Genomic DNA, 18,426 nt, shown 5'->3' on the forward strand with positions numbered 1-18,426 from the left:
AAATGATTTCCAATATCATGAGCCTATTGGTTTAGTAGGAATTGCATAAAAATGCAAGCTAATGGATGCTTGAGGATTAGCACAGACTTTGGGCTGAAGAGCCTGATTCCATGTTGTATGATTTAATATATATGCTGAATATCTTATGCTGCATATGGAATCAGGATCAGATTTATTCACTGACTTGTATGATAATGAAGTTTGTTGTTTTGCCGCAGCAGCATGGTGCAAAGACAAAATCGCTATAAATTGCAAAAAAGGAATAATGAGGTAATGTTCAGGTACCATTCAGAAATTTAATGGCAGAGCAGGAAGAAGCTGCCTCTGAATAATTGAATGTGGATTTTCAGGCTCCTGTAGCTTCAGAAGGTGACGTACTCTAGATAATGTGGGTCTTTAGTGATGAATGCTCCCAGTAACATGGTAGGTTGTTCCCGTGATGGAATTGGCCGAGTGTACAACTTCTTGCAATCCAGTGCATTGGAGGCTCCATATCAGGCTGTGGTGTAATCAGTTAGAATGTTCTCCACCCTAGATCTATAGAAATTTGCAGACGTCTTTGGTAATATGCAGTACAATGCAAAAGTCTTGGGTGTGTATATATAGCTAGGGTGCCTACGATTTTTGCACACTTGTGTATTTGTCAATGTGGAACAGAGAGAGAGTTTGTAAATCTGGCAGGAGAAAAGGATGTTCGGAATGGTGAGAGGAATGCTGCAGGAGAGGTGTGGGAAAGGTGGTGGGGGTATGATGCAGGTGCAATCACACCCAGCCCTGAGACACCTGACAAGTTTATTTGATTCTGGTGCTTCCCGCTTCCTCCCCCTCCCATCCCCCTTCCCACAGTGGCAAATTGGAGACAATGAGTGTTCATTAAAAAGCAGCACTTCACAGGACTTTTGGCATTTGAACAGTGGCCAATCAGAGATCAGAATTCATTAGCGAGGGCAAATAAAAATAAGGCAGGGCAAGTGGAGTGGACAATGTTGGAGTGTGGATTTGAGACTTTAGCTCTACGGCTTCAGCAACAAGAGGCTTGAGTGAGAGAAGGCAAAAAAGCTGTGTGGATTTTTTCAGTTTATTTATTGTTTCTTTTCTTATAATTGCACAGTTAGAGCAATAGGGATGCCAGACAGGATAGTTGAATGTTCCTCTTGTGAGATGTGGGAAGACAGGGAGACCTCCAGTGTCTCGGATGACTTCACCTCCAAGAAGTACATCCAGCTGCAGCTTCTAACACTCCGTGTTAAGGAGTTGGAGCTGGAACTGAATGATCATTCGGGAGGCTGAAGGGGTGATAGGATACATAGGTAGCTACATCCAAGGTTCAGAACACAAGAAACTCGGTGACGTTCAGGAGGATGAAAGGGGTTTATCAGCCAGTGCAGAATACTTCTGTGGCCATTCCCTTCAACAACAGGTATACCATTTTGGATTCTTTTGGGTGGGATGACCTAGCAGAAGGAAGTCACAGTGGTCAGGTCTCTGGCACTGAGTCTGGTTCTGTGGCTCAGAAGGGAATTGGGGAAAAGAAGTGAGTTGTGGTGATAGGAGATTCATTAATTAGGAGAACAGAGATGAAATACTGTGGATGAGAGTGAGATTACTGAATGGGATGTTGCCTTCTGAGTGCTGGGGTCTGGGACATCTCGGATCCAGTCCTCAACGTTCTTAAGTGGGAGGGTGAGCAGCCAGAGATCATGGACTATATAGGTACCAATGGCATAGGTAGGAAGAAAGACAAGGCTCTACAAAGTGAGTTCAGTGAGTTAGGTGCTAATTTAAAGGACAGGACCGAGAGCAGGAGACGCTCATGGAGTGAGCATTGTTTCAGATTCGCTCCATAACCTTTACTTTTTTTAACCTATGATCACCCTTATTTAACTTACTTTTACCTACACCAAAAGATTCTTGATACTTTTTTGGACTTATCTTTAAGAGTTTATTGTGAATTTTGAAGAAATGAATACAGAAATGGCTGTTAGATCTAAAGGGCGAGAACCTGGGAAAGATTCTAACGGGAACGGGAAGAAGAAAAAGACCGATCCTAAGCGCACTGAATTGACTTATGAAATATTATTGGAGGTTTTAAATGAAAAATTTGAAGAACAATGACAAATTTTCAAACAAGATATAAAGGCTTTTCAAGATTATATGGATAAGATGGATTCAGTAGTTAACCAGCAGCAAGTTCTAATCGCAACTTTGCAAGAGGACGCTCGGAAGCGAGACTTGATAATCAAAAAAATGGAGCAGAAATTACTTTTGACGATTAAACAGGTGGAAACACTTAAAGCCAAGAGTGTCGACTTTGAGAATCGGTCCAGAAGACATAACTTACGCATACTTGGGTCTCCCGGAAGGTATTGAACAAGGGGACCCCTCGAAGTACTTTGCTCAACTTTTAAAGGATGCGTTCCCTTCTGTATTCCCAGACAGTCCTCCGTTACTCGATCGCGCTCACAGAATTATGCGTCGATCACCAAGTACTTCAGCTAAACCACCGGTTGTAATTGTCCAATTTCACTATGTGCATGTTAAAGAGCAACTTATTCATGTGGCTCGGCGTGAGGGATGGTCAAATTTCAAGATTTCAATTTTCGATTAGTGGAGGATTTTAGTCCAGAAGTAATGAAGGCAAGGCTTCTTTTTAAACCTCTGATGTCCGAATGTTATGAGAAAAATCTAAAACCTGCGCTCTTATACCCTGCGAAGCTCAGGATATCGCCTCCCAATGCATCACAGCGTGTTTTCTTTTCTACATCTGAAGCGAGAAGCTTTTTGAATGAGAACTTCCCTACTGCTACAGATTCTCATCTCTAATAAATGAGTGATTTTGATCGTTGCAAGATGGTTTTTGTTTCCAAAACCAGATTTTGTTTCTGGCTATTGGTGTAGGTTTACTCTATATTTTATACTCCAGTTAAAGTTTTTTTTTGATGTACTAATCTTTTTATTTTACTTACTTCAATCACTGTACTTTAGCTTTGGTCATTTCTATTAATCCTTCGACGGTGAATTTTTTTTACTAAGATGGCAGTTTCCTCTCTAAAATATTTTTGGCTTTTTTTTTGATTTTGCCTTTTTTTTTCTCTCGTCTTCTTCCTATAATGCATTTCTTATCACAGTTTAAAATTTTTTTGGTTTGTTTGGGTTTTAACCCGATTTATAAGTTACTAGTGATTATATTTTTGTTTTTTTTACTAGCAATTGTATTAAGAAGTTTGGTTTTAGTATAGTGATTATTATTTCTTTAGAGTTTGGGTGGATCTTTTTTATCCTTTATATACGGAGTTGCCTTCTGCTGATATGGGGGTAGATTTAGTTTCATTTCTCTTTTTTCCCAGCCTTTTCCTGGCTGGGGTGCTCTTTTCTCCTCTTGGGTGGGGGGTGGGGGTCTTTTTCTAAATCTTATGTTCTTTACACCAGTTTTTTTTTAGTTTCTTCATTTGGGCTGATTTTAAACTACTAAAATGTCCGCGATGTCGTCACTTCTGGGTCCGCCCCTTATTTTTGTTCCTCTTCCGGGTGCATGAGTTCATAATTTGGTTAACCCTTTATATACCAAAGGGTTGATTTCAGAAATATGGCTCAGACCATTAATTTTGTCTCTTGGAATACTAATGGCTTAAACCATCCGATTAAACGGAAAAAGATTTTCAAAGTATTCCAAAGACTCAATGCACGTATTATTTTTGTACAAGAAACTCATGTGAGGAAAGAGGACAATTATCGCTTTTTTGGGTTTTGGAGGGGTCAACAGTACCATTCGAATTCGAATGCTAAAGTAAAGGGAGTATCAATTTTTATTGATTCCTCTATTGCATTTGTCCAACACGATATCTTTTCGGATCCGAATGGTAGATTTTTGTTAATTACTGGCTTACTTTTTAACAAAAAGGTTGCTATGGTTAATGTTTATGCTCCAGATATGGATTATCCTGATTTTTTGAAAGTCCTTATTTACTTCTTTACCTAATCTAAATGAATATAAGTTAATAATTGTTGTTTAAATCCTTTGTTTGACAGATCTATATCTACTTAGACTTTACCTAATAAGTCGGCCACTTATATTAACTCTTTTTTGACTGATAATGGAATTTTTGATATTTGGAGATTTCGGCATTCTAAGGACAAAGAGTTTTCATTTTTCTCACATGTTTATCATTCCTACTCGAGAATTGATTATTTTTTTATTGACTCTTGTTTTATTCCATCGGTAATTGGTTGTAATTATGATATTATAGCCATCTCTGACCATGCTCCATTAAAACTTTCTATTAAATTTATGGATACAGCTTCTAGTGCTAGACAATGGCAATTTGATTCTACCTTACTGCAAGATCCGGATTTTATTAAATTTATGAAGGAACAGATCGATTTCTTCTTTTCAACTAATTCCACGGATGATATTTCTTGCGGAACACTTTGGGACACTTTTGAAGCATATATATGTGGACAGATTATCTCCTACTCCGTTGGTCTGAGAAAACGCATTAAGAAGGAAAATCTTTTATTGGTTGATAAAATTAAAGAGATTGACAAGAAATATTCGACTACTCCTAGTAAGGAGCTTTACAAACAAAGGGTTGAACTTCAAATGGAACATAGTTTATTACTTACATCTTCGATTGAAAATCAATTAATGAAAACCAGATCTGATTTTTATATACATAGTGATAAATCGGGTAAACTGTTAGCTAGTCAATTGAAGAATGCTTTGGTTAAACGTCAAATTACTAAGATTCGTCAGCAGAATGGGGATCTGACAGTTAACCATGATGAGATAAACAAATCATTTCAAGATTTTTATACCTCCCTGTATCATTCTGAATTCCCTCATGATTATAATACCATGTGTGATTTTCTTGGGAAATTGAATTTTCCAAAATTATCATCAGATGATCTTTCAATATTAGAAACTCCTATTACAGATGCAGAAATTAAAGGGGTTATTTCCTCTATGAATTCTGGGAAAGCACCAGGTCCAGATGGGTATACAGTAGAATTTTAAAAATGTTTTTCCACTACTCTTTCTCCTTGGTTATGCAGGGTTTTTGAAGAAGCAATTAGATTGGGTAATCTGCCACAATCTTTTTATAGAGCTTCCATTTCTTTAATATTGAAGAAAGATAAAGACCCTACTGACTGTGCATCCTATAGACCAATATCTTTATTGAATGTAGATTCCAAGATCTTTTCCAAGTTACTGGCATCCAGGCTGGAGAAGGTATTACCCCAAATTATTTCAGAAGATCAAACTGGTTTTATTAAAAATCGCTGTTGTTTTTTCAATGTTAGGAGATTATTGAATATTGTTTATACTCCTTCACATAGCACTTCAGAATGTGTCATTTCACTAGATGTGGAGAAAGCATTTGATAGAGTTGAATGGCCATACTTATTTACTGTGCTCGAGAAGTTTAATTTTAGTCCGACATTCATTTCCTGGATTAAACTGATATATCATACTCCAGTAGCCTCGGTGCTTACTAACAATCAAAGATCTCCCTTTTTTCGTTTATTTTGGGGTACTAGTCAAGGCTGTCCTCTTAGTCCATTATTATTTGATATTGCTTTAGAACCCTTGGCAATTGCTATCGAGAATCACAGAAGATTTTTGGCATTAATCGTGGAACGGATATACATAAGCTATCATTATATGCAGATGATTTATTATTATTTATTTCTGATCCTGAGAAATCCATTCCTGCAGTTATATCATTGTTGGCTCAATTTAGTAATTTTTCCAGGTATAAATTAAATCTTAATAAGAGTGAATTGTTTCCTTTAAATAGACAGGTTCCAATTTATGGAAATTTACCTTTTAAATTAGTTAATGACTCTTTTATTTACTTAGGGATTAAAATCACAAAAAACTATAAGGACTTATTTAAGGTTAATTTTTTACCCCTAATCGATCAGATTAAATGTTTGTTTACTAAATGGTCACCAGTATCTTTATCTCTGATAGGTCAGATTAATGCTATTAAGATGGTTATTTTACCCAAGTTTTTATATATATTTCAAGCGGTACCAATTTTTATTCCGAAAACTTTTTTTGCTAATGTTGATTCAAAAATTTCCTCATATATATGGCAAAATAAAAATCCTAGATTAGGTAAAAAATATTTACAGAAGGCAAGGAAGGAAGGTGGATTGGCATTGCCTAATTTTAGATTTTATTATTGGGCAGTTAATATCCGATATTTGATATGTTGGTTAAAGGATTGGGATTTATCTTTTAGCCCTCATTGGGTGAACCTGGAAATTAAATCTGGACAAGGATTTTCATTGGGTTCTATTTTAGGGTCTTCTCTTCCTTTTGTTCTTTCTAAATTGCCGAAACGAATTGACAACCCGATAATTAAACATACTTTACGTATATGGTTTCAATTTCGGAAATTTTTTGGGTTGACTCAGTTTGTTTTAAATATTCCTATTGTATCCAATTGCTTTTTTTATCCTTCTATTATAGACCAAGCTTATTCAGCTTGGAAGACTAAAGGATTACTACGATTTTCCGATTTATTTTTGGATAATTGTTTTTTGTCTTTTGAACAATTATCTAATAAATATAATTTGCCTAGATTTCATTTCTTTAGATATTTACAGATTAGGAATTTCTTAAATACTGTAATTCCTACTTTTCCAAATTTTGTGTCTTCAGGTATTTTGGAGAATTTGTTTGACCTAAATCCTTCTCAGAAAGGGCTAATATCAAAACTTTACAATATAATTATGAAGATACGTTCAGAGCCTTTCTATAAGATTAAAAATGATTGGGAAAGAGAACTTAACCTTACTATCCCTATTGAGAATTGGGATAAAATTCTTCAATTAGTTAATACATCATCTATATGTGCTAAACATTCATTAATACAGTTTAAGGTTGTGCATAGGGCTCATATGTCCAAGGATAAATTGGCTAATTTTAATTCCTATATAAATCCTATTTGTGACAGATGTCATTCTGAGATAGCGTCTTTAACTCATATGTTCTGGTCGTGTCCGCTTTTGAAAAAATATTGGAAAGACATTTTTGATATTATTTCCACGGTATTGAACATTGATTTACAACCTCATCCTATTACTGCAATTTTTGGTTTACCAGTGATGGACTCACTCCATTTATCCTCTTCTGCTTGTCGAATGATTGCATTTCTTACATTAATGGCTAGAAGATCTATTTTGTTGAATTGGAAAGAAATTAATCCTCCTACCGTATTTCATTGGTTTTCTCAAACTATGTTATGTCTAAGTTTAGAAAAAATTAGAAGTGTTGTATTTGATACTTCTATTAAATTTGAAAAGATATGGAGACCATTTATTCAATATTTTCATGTGATGTAATATGACCCTGTTCCAAGCCTATTTGTTTTTCCAGTTTCGATTTTATATATGTTGAGAGGATCGGAGTTGACAACACTGATGACTTTGTATTTTTGTTAGATATTATAAACAGCCCTTTTTTTCATTTTTTCTTTTTCTCTTTTTTCTTTTTTCGTTTTTTTTCCTTATTAGTTATTAGATCAGTTTTTTTTTGCATAATTTTTTTTTCTTTTTCTTTTTTCTGTTTTTTTAAATATATATTATGATATACCTAGGTTTGCCTTGTTTATTTGTTACTTGTATCGTCCATGATTTGGGAATACTCATTTATACTGTAACTATTGCTTATGTATTCTTTCATGTTCAGTTGAAATGTGTATGTTTGTAATCCCATTATCTATGTATCAATTTTATTTTGTTGATATTAATAATAATAATAAAAAGATTGAAAAAGAAAGGACAGGACCGCCATGGTTATGATCTCAGGACTGTTACCCATGCCACATACTAATGAGGCCAGTAATAATAAGATCCTATAGTTTAACACATGACTAAGGAATTGTTGTAGGAGGGAGGGCTTCATATTTTTTTATCATTGGGCTCTCTTCCAGAGAAGGTGGGATCTGCACAGAAGAGATGGTGCGAGGGTGGGGGATATAAACAAGTTGCAGGGGTATGGGGACCAGAGTACCTGAACAGAGTGGAGTGGTTGTGGAGACATGTTGTTAAGACCTCAGATAAAGTCAGGAGTCAAAAGGGTGAGCATATGATGGGACTAATAGTCTGAGCTGCATATATTTCAATGTAAGAAATATTGTATGAAAGGCTGATAAGCTCAGGGCATGGATCAACACGTTAGACTTGAGTGCAGGCGGAGCAGGACTGGCAGTTCAATATTCTAGGGTTCCTTTGCTTTAGGTGTGATAGAGTGGGAGGGATTAAAGGGTGTAATTAAAGGATTAAAGGTGGTGTAACTAGGGAAATTGTCGTGGCAGATCTTAGGACAAACTGGAGAACTCGTCTAGTGAGGCTTTAAGGGTGGAAAAGCCTGACCACATTATAGGAGCTACAGGTTTCCCCCGCAATCCGAAGGTAGAGCGTTCTTATGAAACCGTTTGTAATCCGAAATGTCGTAAAGTGAAGAAGCAATTACCATTAATTTATATGGGAAAAATGTTTGAGCGTTCCCTGACCCAAAAAAAATAACCTACCAAATCAAAGCAAATAACACAAAACCTAAAATAACATTAACATATAGAAAAAGCAGGAATGATATGATAAATTTACACCCTATATAAAGTAGAAATATTGTAGGTATGGTATAGTTTCACTTATCAGACTCGGGAAGGCAGCGAGCCAAAATTGATTTGGAGAAAAAAAATCGGCACGTATACATATGCATATGCGTACACACATACACGCATGCGCAAACAACTGCCCGCACAAGGCTTCACGGTCATTGTAGTCTTCCTTGGGTAAACACATGTATAAAGCGGGCGTCTTTTCGTAAAAGCGAAAATCCTCTTTGGTTAGTGAAAACAGGTACTAATGTAAGTCTTTCGTGACAGCGAGTTGTCGTAAAGTGAACGTTCAAAAAGCAGGGGCCACCTGTATATCATAGACCACCCAACACTCAGTGGGATTTTAAGGATCAAATTTGTAGAGAGATTGCAGACTGTTGCAAGAAACATAAGGTTGTGATAGGTGGTGATTTTAACTTCCCACATGTTGACTAGAGCTCCCATGCTGTAAAAGGACTAAATAGCATAAAGCTATGTTAAGAGCAAAATAATTGCAAGGGACATCTGGAAGATCAGAATGGTAATACTAAGATAACTGCGTTGCTCTAAAGAGCACTGTATAAGGTCATTCTTACCCTTGGCCATTAGGTTCTATAATGAGTCAACCTATAGCTGGGGAAGTGATGACCTCCTCCTGTTAGACTGTTTGAGGTAACTTATTTTTTATTCTTTCCTACTTCTCTTCTAATATTTGTATATCTGTGCAGTTATAATGCTTGTGTGACACTGTAATTTCCTTTGGGATCAATAAAGAACCTACCTATCTATCTAATCTATATGTGGAGCCAAAAGAGATGGGGGAGATCTTACATGGATCTTTTGCATCTGTATTTACTCGGTAGACTGACTATAGAAATGAGGCAAAGCAGCAGCGAATGTTGTGGACCCTATGCAGATTACAGAAGAGGAGGTGTTTGCTACCCTGAGGCAAATCAGGATGGACAAATCCCTCGAACCTTGTGGCAGGCATGTTGAAATTGCAGGGGCCCTAACAGTGATATTTAAATTATCCTTTATGACTGTTGAAACATCAGAAAGTTAGAGTATAGCTAATATTGTTCCACTGTTTACGAAAGGATCTAAGAATAAACCAGGAAATTGTAGACCAGTAAGCCTGATGTCAGTAGTGGAAAAGTTATTCTAAGAGACCAGATATGAGAATTTGGATGGACAAGGACTAATTAGGGATAGTCAGCCTGGCTTTGTGCATGATAGGTATTTCTAACCAATCTTACAGAGTTTTTCGAGGAAGTTACCAGGAAAGTTAATGAAGGCAAAGCAGTGCATGTTGTCTACATAGACAAGATCCCACATGGAAGGTTGGTCAAGAAGTTTCAGTCACTTGGCATTCAAGATAAGATTGGAAATTGGCTTTGTGGGAAAAGCCAGAGATATTGGTAGTAAACAGTTGCCTCTCTGACTGGAGGCTTGTGACCAGTGGAGTGCCACAGGGATCATTGCTGGATGATAATGTAGTTAACCGGATCAACAAATTTGCAGATGACACTAAGATTGGGCGTGTACTGGACAGCAAGGAATACTATTGAAACCTACAGTGGTATCTGGACCACCTGGAAAATGGTTGCAGAAAGTCAGATGGAATTTAATGCAGACAAGTGTGAGGTGTTGCACAGTGACCAATAGCGCACCTTGTTGTGCGGTGGAACATAGAGATCTGGGAATACAGGTCCATAATTCAGTGAAAGTGGCATCACAGGTAGGTAGGTCTGTAAAGAAAGCTTTTGGTACATTAACCTTCATAAATTAAAGTATTTAGTACAGGAGTTGTGATGTTATGTTGAAGTTGGAAAAGGCGCTGGTGAAGCCTAACTTGGAGTATTGTGTGCAGTTTTGGTCACCTACCTACAGGAAGATGTAAATAAGATTGAAAGAGTACAAAGAAAATTTACAAGGATGCTGTCAAGACTGGAGGACCTGAATTTGAAGGAAAGATTGAATGGGTTAGAACTTTATTCCCTAGAATGTAGAGGATTGAGGGGAAATTTGAAAGGGCTATACAAGTTATGAGGGTTATAGATAAGGTAATTGCAAGCAGGCTTTTCCACTGAGGTTGGGTGAGACTACAACTAGAGTTTGTAGGTTAAGGGTGAAAGGGAAACTTCTTCACTCGGAGGGTGGTTAGAGTGTGGAATGAGCTGCCAGCACAAGTGGTGGATGTGGTTTCAATTTCAACGTTTTAAGAGAAGATTGGATACATGGATGGGAGGAGTATGGAGGGCTAAGGTCTGGGTGCAGGTCAACAGGACTAGGCAGTTTAAATGGTACAGCATAGACTAGATGGGCTGAAGGGCCTATTTCTGTGCTGTAGTTTTCTATGACTGACTCAGTCCACAATGGAGACTCGTATCAGAATCAGGTTCATCATCACTCACATATGTCATGAAATTTGCTTTTTTGCAGTAGCAGTAAAATGCAATACACTCGGCCCTCTTTATCGGTGAATTCCACCAACCGCGAATCGCAAAAACCTGGAAGTGCTCTTCCAGCACTTGTTTTTTGAGGATGTACAGACTTTTTTTCTTGTCATTATTCCCTAAGCAATGCAGTATAACAACTATTTTACATAGTATTTACATTGTATTAGGTATTATAAGTAATCTAGAGATGATTTAAAGTATATGGGAGGATGTGCGTGGGTTATCGTGGAACGGAATTTTAAAAAAAAATCGGAAGTTCTCTTACTAAGTAAGTTGGAACAGGTACATCCGGTATTATTTAGCGTCAGTTAGTCAAATATTTGTCTTAGTATATCGTATATATTTTGCCTTTCTATGCATATAAAACACTTAAGAACGTATGTTTTAGCGCCGGGCTCAGGAACAGAAGTTCCCGAGTGCGAGCCAGTGACAGACCGCTTTTGAGTGCACTTTCCACTGTGCTGGGTTGATGTAGAGGATCAAAAACCCAACACCCAATAATTAAACCACTGCGTTGCTTAGTAATAATTGTAGCTTTCATTGGGGCAGAGCCTTTCTCATTTTATCCTTTAAAATTGTTCCAATCGTTAACCGACGTAGCCTAACACTTTTCCAATGACCAATGGTGTTTCACCTCTTTCAGATCGCTTTATTATTTCCACTTTATTTTCAATCATGATTATTTTTGTGAATAGAATCACTGCAGATTCAGAGCTCTGCTGCTGGGTCCTAATGTCCACCGCACTGAGACAGGTTAAATAAGGTCTGGGGTTCCGCTGGGTCCTAAGATCCACCGCATTGAGACAGGTTGAGTAAGGGACTTGAGCATCTGCGAATTTTGGTATCCACGAGGGGTCCCGGAACCAATTCCTCGTGGATAAGGAGGGCCGACTACATAAAGTTACTATAATGCTGTGCAGAAGTCATAGGCACCATCTGCACAGTACTGTACTAAATGTCCTCAAACACTGAACAAAGTAGAACTGCTGGTGTGCTTTCTTTATGATCATATCCATGAGTTGGATCCAAGATAGTCTTCTGATGTTTATGGCCAGGAACTTGTAACTGCTCACCCTTTCCACTGCTGACCCCACAGTGAGGACTGGTGCATGTTCTCATGACATCCACAATCAATTCTTTGGTGTTACTGACATTGACTGCAGGATTGTTGTCACAATACTATTCAGTAGAGCGAATAGAGCAGTGAACTGAGCACGAGGTGCAGCAGTGTTGATATCAGTGAGGAGATGTTATTACTGAATTGCACTGACTGTGATCTCCTGATGAGAAAGTTGAGGATCCAATTGCAGAATGAGGTAGCAGAAAGTGGAGCAGGTTTGGAAGCTTGGTGATTAGTCCTAAGGCGATATTTGTGTTGAACACTTAATTGTAATGAACTTGATGCATGCTTTCCTAAAAGTTCAAAGTAAATTTTTTATCAATGTATAGGGCATCATATACTACACTGACATTTATTTATTTGCGAGCATTCACAGTGGAACAAAGAAATACAATAAATCAGTCAAGAGCTACACACAAAGATTGACAAACCACCAGTGGGCAAATGCAAGCCCCCCCCCACCCAAAAAACAATATTGAGAACATGAATTGTAGAGTTCTTGAAAGTGAGTTCATAGGCTATGGAATCAGTTCATTGTTGAGGTGCTTAAAGTTATCCAGGCTGGTTCAGGAGCCTGATTGAAGTGTGATAACAGTTCTTGTAATTGGTGATGTGGGACCTAAGGCCCCTGAACCTCCTTTCCAATGGTAGCAGGGAGAAAAGATGGGCATATTTGATAATAATGGGTGTTGCTCCTGTAGCAGTGCTCCTTGTAGTTGTGCTCAATGGTGGGGATCGCTTTCCCTGTGATTAACTGGGCTGTATCCACTACTTTTTGCAGGCTTTTTCATTGTTGGGCATTGGTCTTTCCATACCAGACCATGATACAACCAGTCAGGATACTGCTGTTCATCAGCAGAAGTTTATCAAAGTTTTAGATGACCATGCTGAATCTGAGCAAATTTCTAAGAAAAGAAGTGGTACTGTGCCTTCCTTTTAATGGTCTCGGGACAGATCCTCTGAAATGATAACACCAGGGAATTTCAAGTGTACTGAGCCTCTCTACCTTTGATCCCCTAATGAGTACTGGATCATGGACCTCCAGTTTCCTCCTCTTGCGATCAATAATGAGCTCTTTGGTTTGTTGATGTTGAGTGAGATCACTCAACCAGATTTTCAACCTCCCTAATAAATGCTGATTTGTCACCACCTTTAGTTTGGCCAACAACTGTGGTGTCATCAGCAAACTTAAATATGGCATTAGAGCTGTACTTTTCCTCAGTCGTAAATGTAAGATGAGTAGAATAGGGGCCTAGGTGCACAGCCTTGTGGTGTTCTTGTGTTGATGGAGATCGTGGAGCAGATGTTGTTCCCATTCCAAACTGAATGGAGTCTGAAAGTGAGAAGATCAAGGATCCAGTTGTACAAGGAGGTATTGAGGCTTATGCCTTGGAGATTAATTCATTTAGGCAGGTGAGTACCTCCGACTGGTAAGTGAAAGGCAAAAGGTGTCAGTAAACACTCCAGCCAGTTGATTAGTACAGATCCTCAGTACTTGGCCACATGCACTGTCTAGGCCAGATGCTTTCCATGGGTTCACCCTTCTGAAGGATGCCCTCGCATAGGCCTCGGAGTGAATTCATAGCATTTGTGGTTGTCTAGGTGCTCCAGTGCAGAACTATTAAAGCTATGTTTGCTATAGACTGGTGTGGCAAATACAGATTCAATGCAACCAATTAGGATTTGCCTGAAAGAAAATTATTGATCAAACTTTGTCCCTGTACTGCATATTACAGTTGAGTTAGAAAGAAACTGCTGTGTTTTTTAAATACTACTGAGAAATCAAATTTTTCTTTTGTTTTATAGAGTGCCACATTAGATTCTATCGGTGAGAATAAAAGTGTGGCTGCAGATTCTAGTCCAGGACATGGAGAGTCTGCAGTAAAACCTCTGGCCTTTAAGGACCCAAATTTTGTTGTAAGTACTTTAGTCATTGGTAGTAATTCACTTCGCTCTTTAACCTTTGGCTGCCAGATGTAGCCTTTCCTTTCCATCACTCAAAATATAATTCTATTTCTTCAAGGAGCTTTATAATTGTCAATAGATTTTGTTTGGCTGAACAATTAAGAAGTTTACAGAGCTTTTTGTCATCTCTTGTGTGCAATCTGCAAGGCTTTGCATGTAGAACTCAAGAAAATAGTAGCGGGGTAGGCCACCCGGCTGCCTCAAATCTGCCTTAACATTTAACATGACCATGGTTAAGTGCCCCAGGTTCTCAAGTGTCTGTTTCACATTGTCTTCAATCCTTCTCGTTTCCCAGTTCTTCTGTCTCTGCCACATCTGTTCCAAGGATACTGATTTCCTTACCAGACATCTGAGATGTCCTCCTCCTTCAAAGAGCAGATGTTCCCTTCCTCCACTATTGTTGCTACCATTACCCACATCTCCTCCATTTCCCATACATCTGCGCTCACCCTATCTTCCTGGTGCCTTAACAGTGATAGAGTTCCCTTTGTCCTTATCTACCACCCCTTGAGCATCCGCTTCCAACACAATTCACAATTTCCACCATCTCCAAAGGGACTGTATCACCAAGCATACCTTTACCTCCCCGCTGTTCTCCGCAGGGATTGTTCCTTCTGAGATTTGTCCACTCATCCCTCCCCACTAATCTCCCTCCTGGCACTTAGCCCTGCAAGTGGTCAAAGTGGCACACCTGCCAATTCACCTCCTTCCTCACTTCCACTCAGGGCTCCAGACAGGCCTTCCAGGTGAAGCAACACTTCACCTGCGAATCTGCTTGGGTCATCTATTGTGTCCGGCACTCCCGATGCAGCCTCTGCATTGGTGAGACACATCATAAATTGGGGCAAACTTCACTGAGCACCTCTCCATCCGCCAAAAGCAGAACTTCCCAGTAGCCAAACATTTTGATTCCGATTCCTGATCCGGCATGTCAGTCAATGGCCTCCTCTTTTGCCATGAAGAGGCCATCCTCAGTGTGAGGGAGCGATGATTCCTATTCTGTCTGGGTAGCCTTCAACCTGATGGCATGAATATCTATTACTCCTGGTTTTAAAAAAATTCTCTATTTTCCACTAAGGGTGTGTCTCTATTCTTGCCTCTTCTTGCCTGCCAATTACCTCCACCTGGGTCCACTCCTCCTTCCCTATCTCCTATGGTCCACTCTCCTCCCCTATCAGATTCTTTCCTCTCCAGCCCTTTATCTTCCCTACTCAACTGGCTTCACCTATAATCTTCTAACTATTGTCCCACCCACCTTTTTATTCTGGTGTATTACCCCTTACTTTCCAGTCCTGAAGAAGGGTCTCAGTCCAAAACGTCAATTGTTTATTCATCTCCATTGATGGTGCCTGACCCGAGTTTCTACAGCATTTTGTGTGTGGTGCTTTATCATTTATTTCCATTTTAATGGCTGGGAATAATTGCATTTGACATGAAGAAATAACTTTTGTGTATAAATAGTAATTTTATGTTTGCCTATGTCATGGATTCCAGTAGGTTTTTTAAAATAACCAATCAATAACATCTGCAGTGTTCTGTCATCTAATCACAAAGATGAAAGCTGCTTGCTGTATTTAAAATATGCCCTTATTCTACAGTTTTTAAGTTATTTGTAATTATTATGAAACATTTGTTTAATCTTGCATGTTTTGACAGTTTGCTGCAAGCAAGAAACCTGAAAAATAGAATTGTAACACATCAGTGCCATCCTAAAATCGTGCTGTTTGTATTGTGTGACCAAAGGGTGTGTCTCAATATTCCTCCATATTTGTGTGAAAAATGCTGCTTTTTTCAGTGTAAATGACGTTGTATGATGCTGCGATTGTAAGCATATTGCAGTAAGAGAGATGCCCATTTGTCTACTCAGAAAAAGGCACATTGTCCATGCCAGCCATTGAGCATCCACCTATACCAATCCCATTCTTAGTCTTACTTGCCCCAAAGTCTTTTCTGTCTTGACAATTCAGGCAGATACTACTTAAAAGTTGTGCAGCACACACAAAATGCTGGTGGAACGCAGCAGGCTAGGCAGCATCTATAGGAAGAAGTACTGTCGACGTTTCGGGCCGAGACCTTTCGTCAGGACTTAAGTGTTGTTCATATTTCTGCCTCCACCACCCCTTCAGACAGTGCTTTCTGGAAACCAACCACCCTCGGACTCCCTTTAAGTTATCTACCCGTTAAATCTATGAATTGTACTCTTCTGCTATGTGGAAAAATTGCATATTGCACATAATATTATGTGTGGCCTAACCAAAGTTTTATTCAGCTACAATATGACTTGCCAACTGTTATACTCAAGACTCCAATAATCTCCTCCCTTACTTTCCTCAGAATTCTGGGATAAATTGCATCAGGCACTGTGGATTCATCACCCAACATTGCCTCATTAATAGCAACATGCCCTGGAATATTAATATACCTCCTCCCTAATCTCTTTTTTTCTTTTCAGTCTTTTTATTGATTTAAAAAAGTGTGTATACAAACAAGAGGAGAATATTTCTGGTAAATATGTCAATAGCAGTACACACAGAAGGTAAAATAAACAATATCAGAATCACACATAGTGTTAATCTGCAAAGTATAAATTTGATATAGAATGTATAATTCTCCTCTCTTAAATTTATGAAGAAAGGAAGGACTATTAGAAATTTTTATTTAGAGGAAAAGAGAAAAAAAAACCCACAATTCTAAACAGGGAAAAAAAGGTCTGGGCAGTCCATCCTGAGAGAAAAACCAAGAGAAGAGAGACCCTCTGAACAAATCCAAGGTTCTGAAAAAATAGCTGGAAGGGAATTAGTACAAAAATCAGATCATTTTGAAAATATTGAATAAAAGGTCACCAGATTTCTTGAAATTTAAAGGATGTATCCAATGTCCGACTTCTTATTTTCTCTAGACTTAAACAGGACATGATAGAGGAAAGCCAATAAAAGGCGGTAGGAGGGTTAGGGTCCTTCCCTTTAAGTAAAACCTCCCTAATCTCACTGTCATCCAAATATTTCCCTTTGGAGAGTTACCAATGCAAATTGCTCTTTCAGTATGTCGCCCATTTCCTCTGGCACTATGCCCTAAATGTCCCTTCCCTTTCCCTAGGTATGCTCTTGCTCCACATGTATTTATAAAATGCCTTGGGATTTTCCTTAATTCTATTTGCCAAGGATGTTTCTTGGCTCCTTTTAGCCTTTCGTAATTTCTTGTTAAATTATTTCCTGCTTTCTTTGTTATCCTCTAAAGAACTACCCAATTTCAATTTCTTAAATAATATATAGCTTTCTTTCTCTTTTTAACTAAAATTATGATTTTTTAAATCTTTCATCCTCATTGGAATGTGCTGGTCCTAAATTTAAATCAGCTGCCCTTCAAAAGATTCCCATGTGTCAGATGTGGAGTTGCCTTCAAACAATTGCTTCTGGTCAGGTTTCAACAGTATTAGGCACAAAGAGCCTTTCCCCAGTTTGGCACTTTCAGACAAGAGTCAATCTTATCCTTTCCATGATTACCTTTAAAAACTGTGGAATTATGGTCATTGTTGCAAAATGCTCCCCCATCTTTCATGATATGCCTGCGTGACTGTTCCTCTGGCTCCTATATACCTACTCAAAGACCGCATCACAGTGATTGCACCTCCTTATGGCCTTGCTGAGCAAACCCTCTAAGATGTTCTCTCTTAAATGCAGCCATGACATTCTCTCTACCCTTTTATATCCTATTCTGTCATGTCCAAAATTTCTGTACATTGGAATATTGAGCTTGCTTTGCCTTGTGCCCTTACCTCCTGGTGGAATCGTCGGGGCGCCGTCATGACAAGCTTTGTACCAGTCTGTTCCATCTGTCGCAGTTGTGTGCCTGGATCACTGCAAATGTTTTGCCTGTCCATTCTTTAATGTTGTCCGTCCATCTTTTCCTCTGTCTGCCTCTCCTTTTCCCCTCCACAGTTACTTGTAGAACGGTCTTTGCAAGGCCACTGGATCTTGTTACGTGGCCATACCATCTCAGTTTTCTTTTCTTCACCGTTGTGAGAAGGTCTTCATGGGGGCCAATGTGGTGCTGGATGGTCTTGTGGACCTGCTCGTTTGTGATGTGATCCAAGTATAAGATGCCCAAGATGTTGCGATAGCATCTCATTTCCAATGCCTGTATCTTCCTCTCCCCACTCTCTTCAACGTCTTCCTGGAACAGATTATGAGCGATGCCCTTGAAGATCATGTGGGCACAGTCAGCATCGGAAGGAGGAACATCACCAACCTAAGATTTGCTGACGACATTG

The 18,426-nt window shown here is 38.7% G+C and overlaps 1 protein-coding gene across 2 annotated transcripts in view; it reads left to right on the plus strand.

Annotated features, from left to right (window-relative positions):
* The window catches only part of ino80c (INO80 complex subunit C), a 39,486-nt gene that overhangs the window by 6,548 nt on the left and 14,512 nt on the right, over positions 1-18,426 (plus strand). For both annotated transcript variants that reach the window (XM_073054287.1, XM_073054288.1), the window contains exon 2: positions 13,998-14,108. In XM_073054287.1, coding sequence (XP_072910388.1) covers positions 13,998-14,108 — 111 coding nt within the window. The remainder of the gene's footprint in view (positions 1-13,997; positions 14,109-18,426) is intronic.

Source organism: Hemitrygon akajei, chromosome 8 (genome assembly GCF_048418815.1).
Source record: "Hemitrygon akajei chromosome 8, sHemAka1.3, whole genome shotgun sequence".
Taxonomy (NCBI): Eukaryota; Metazoa; Chordata; class Chondrichthyes; order Myliobatiformes; family Dasyatidae; genus Hemitrygon; species Hemitrygon akajei.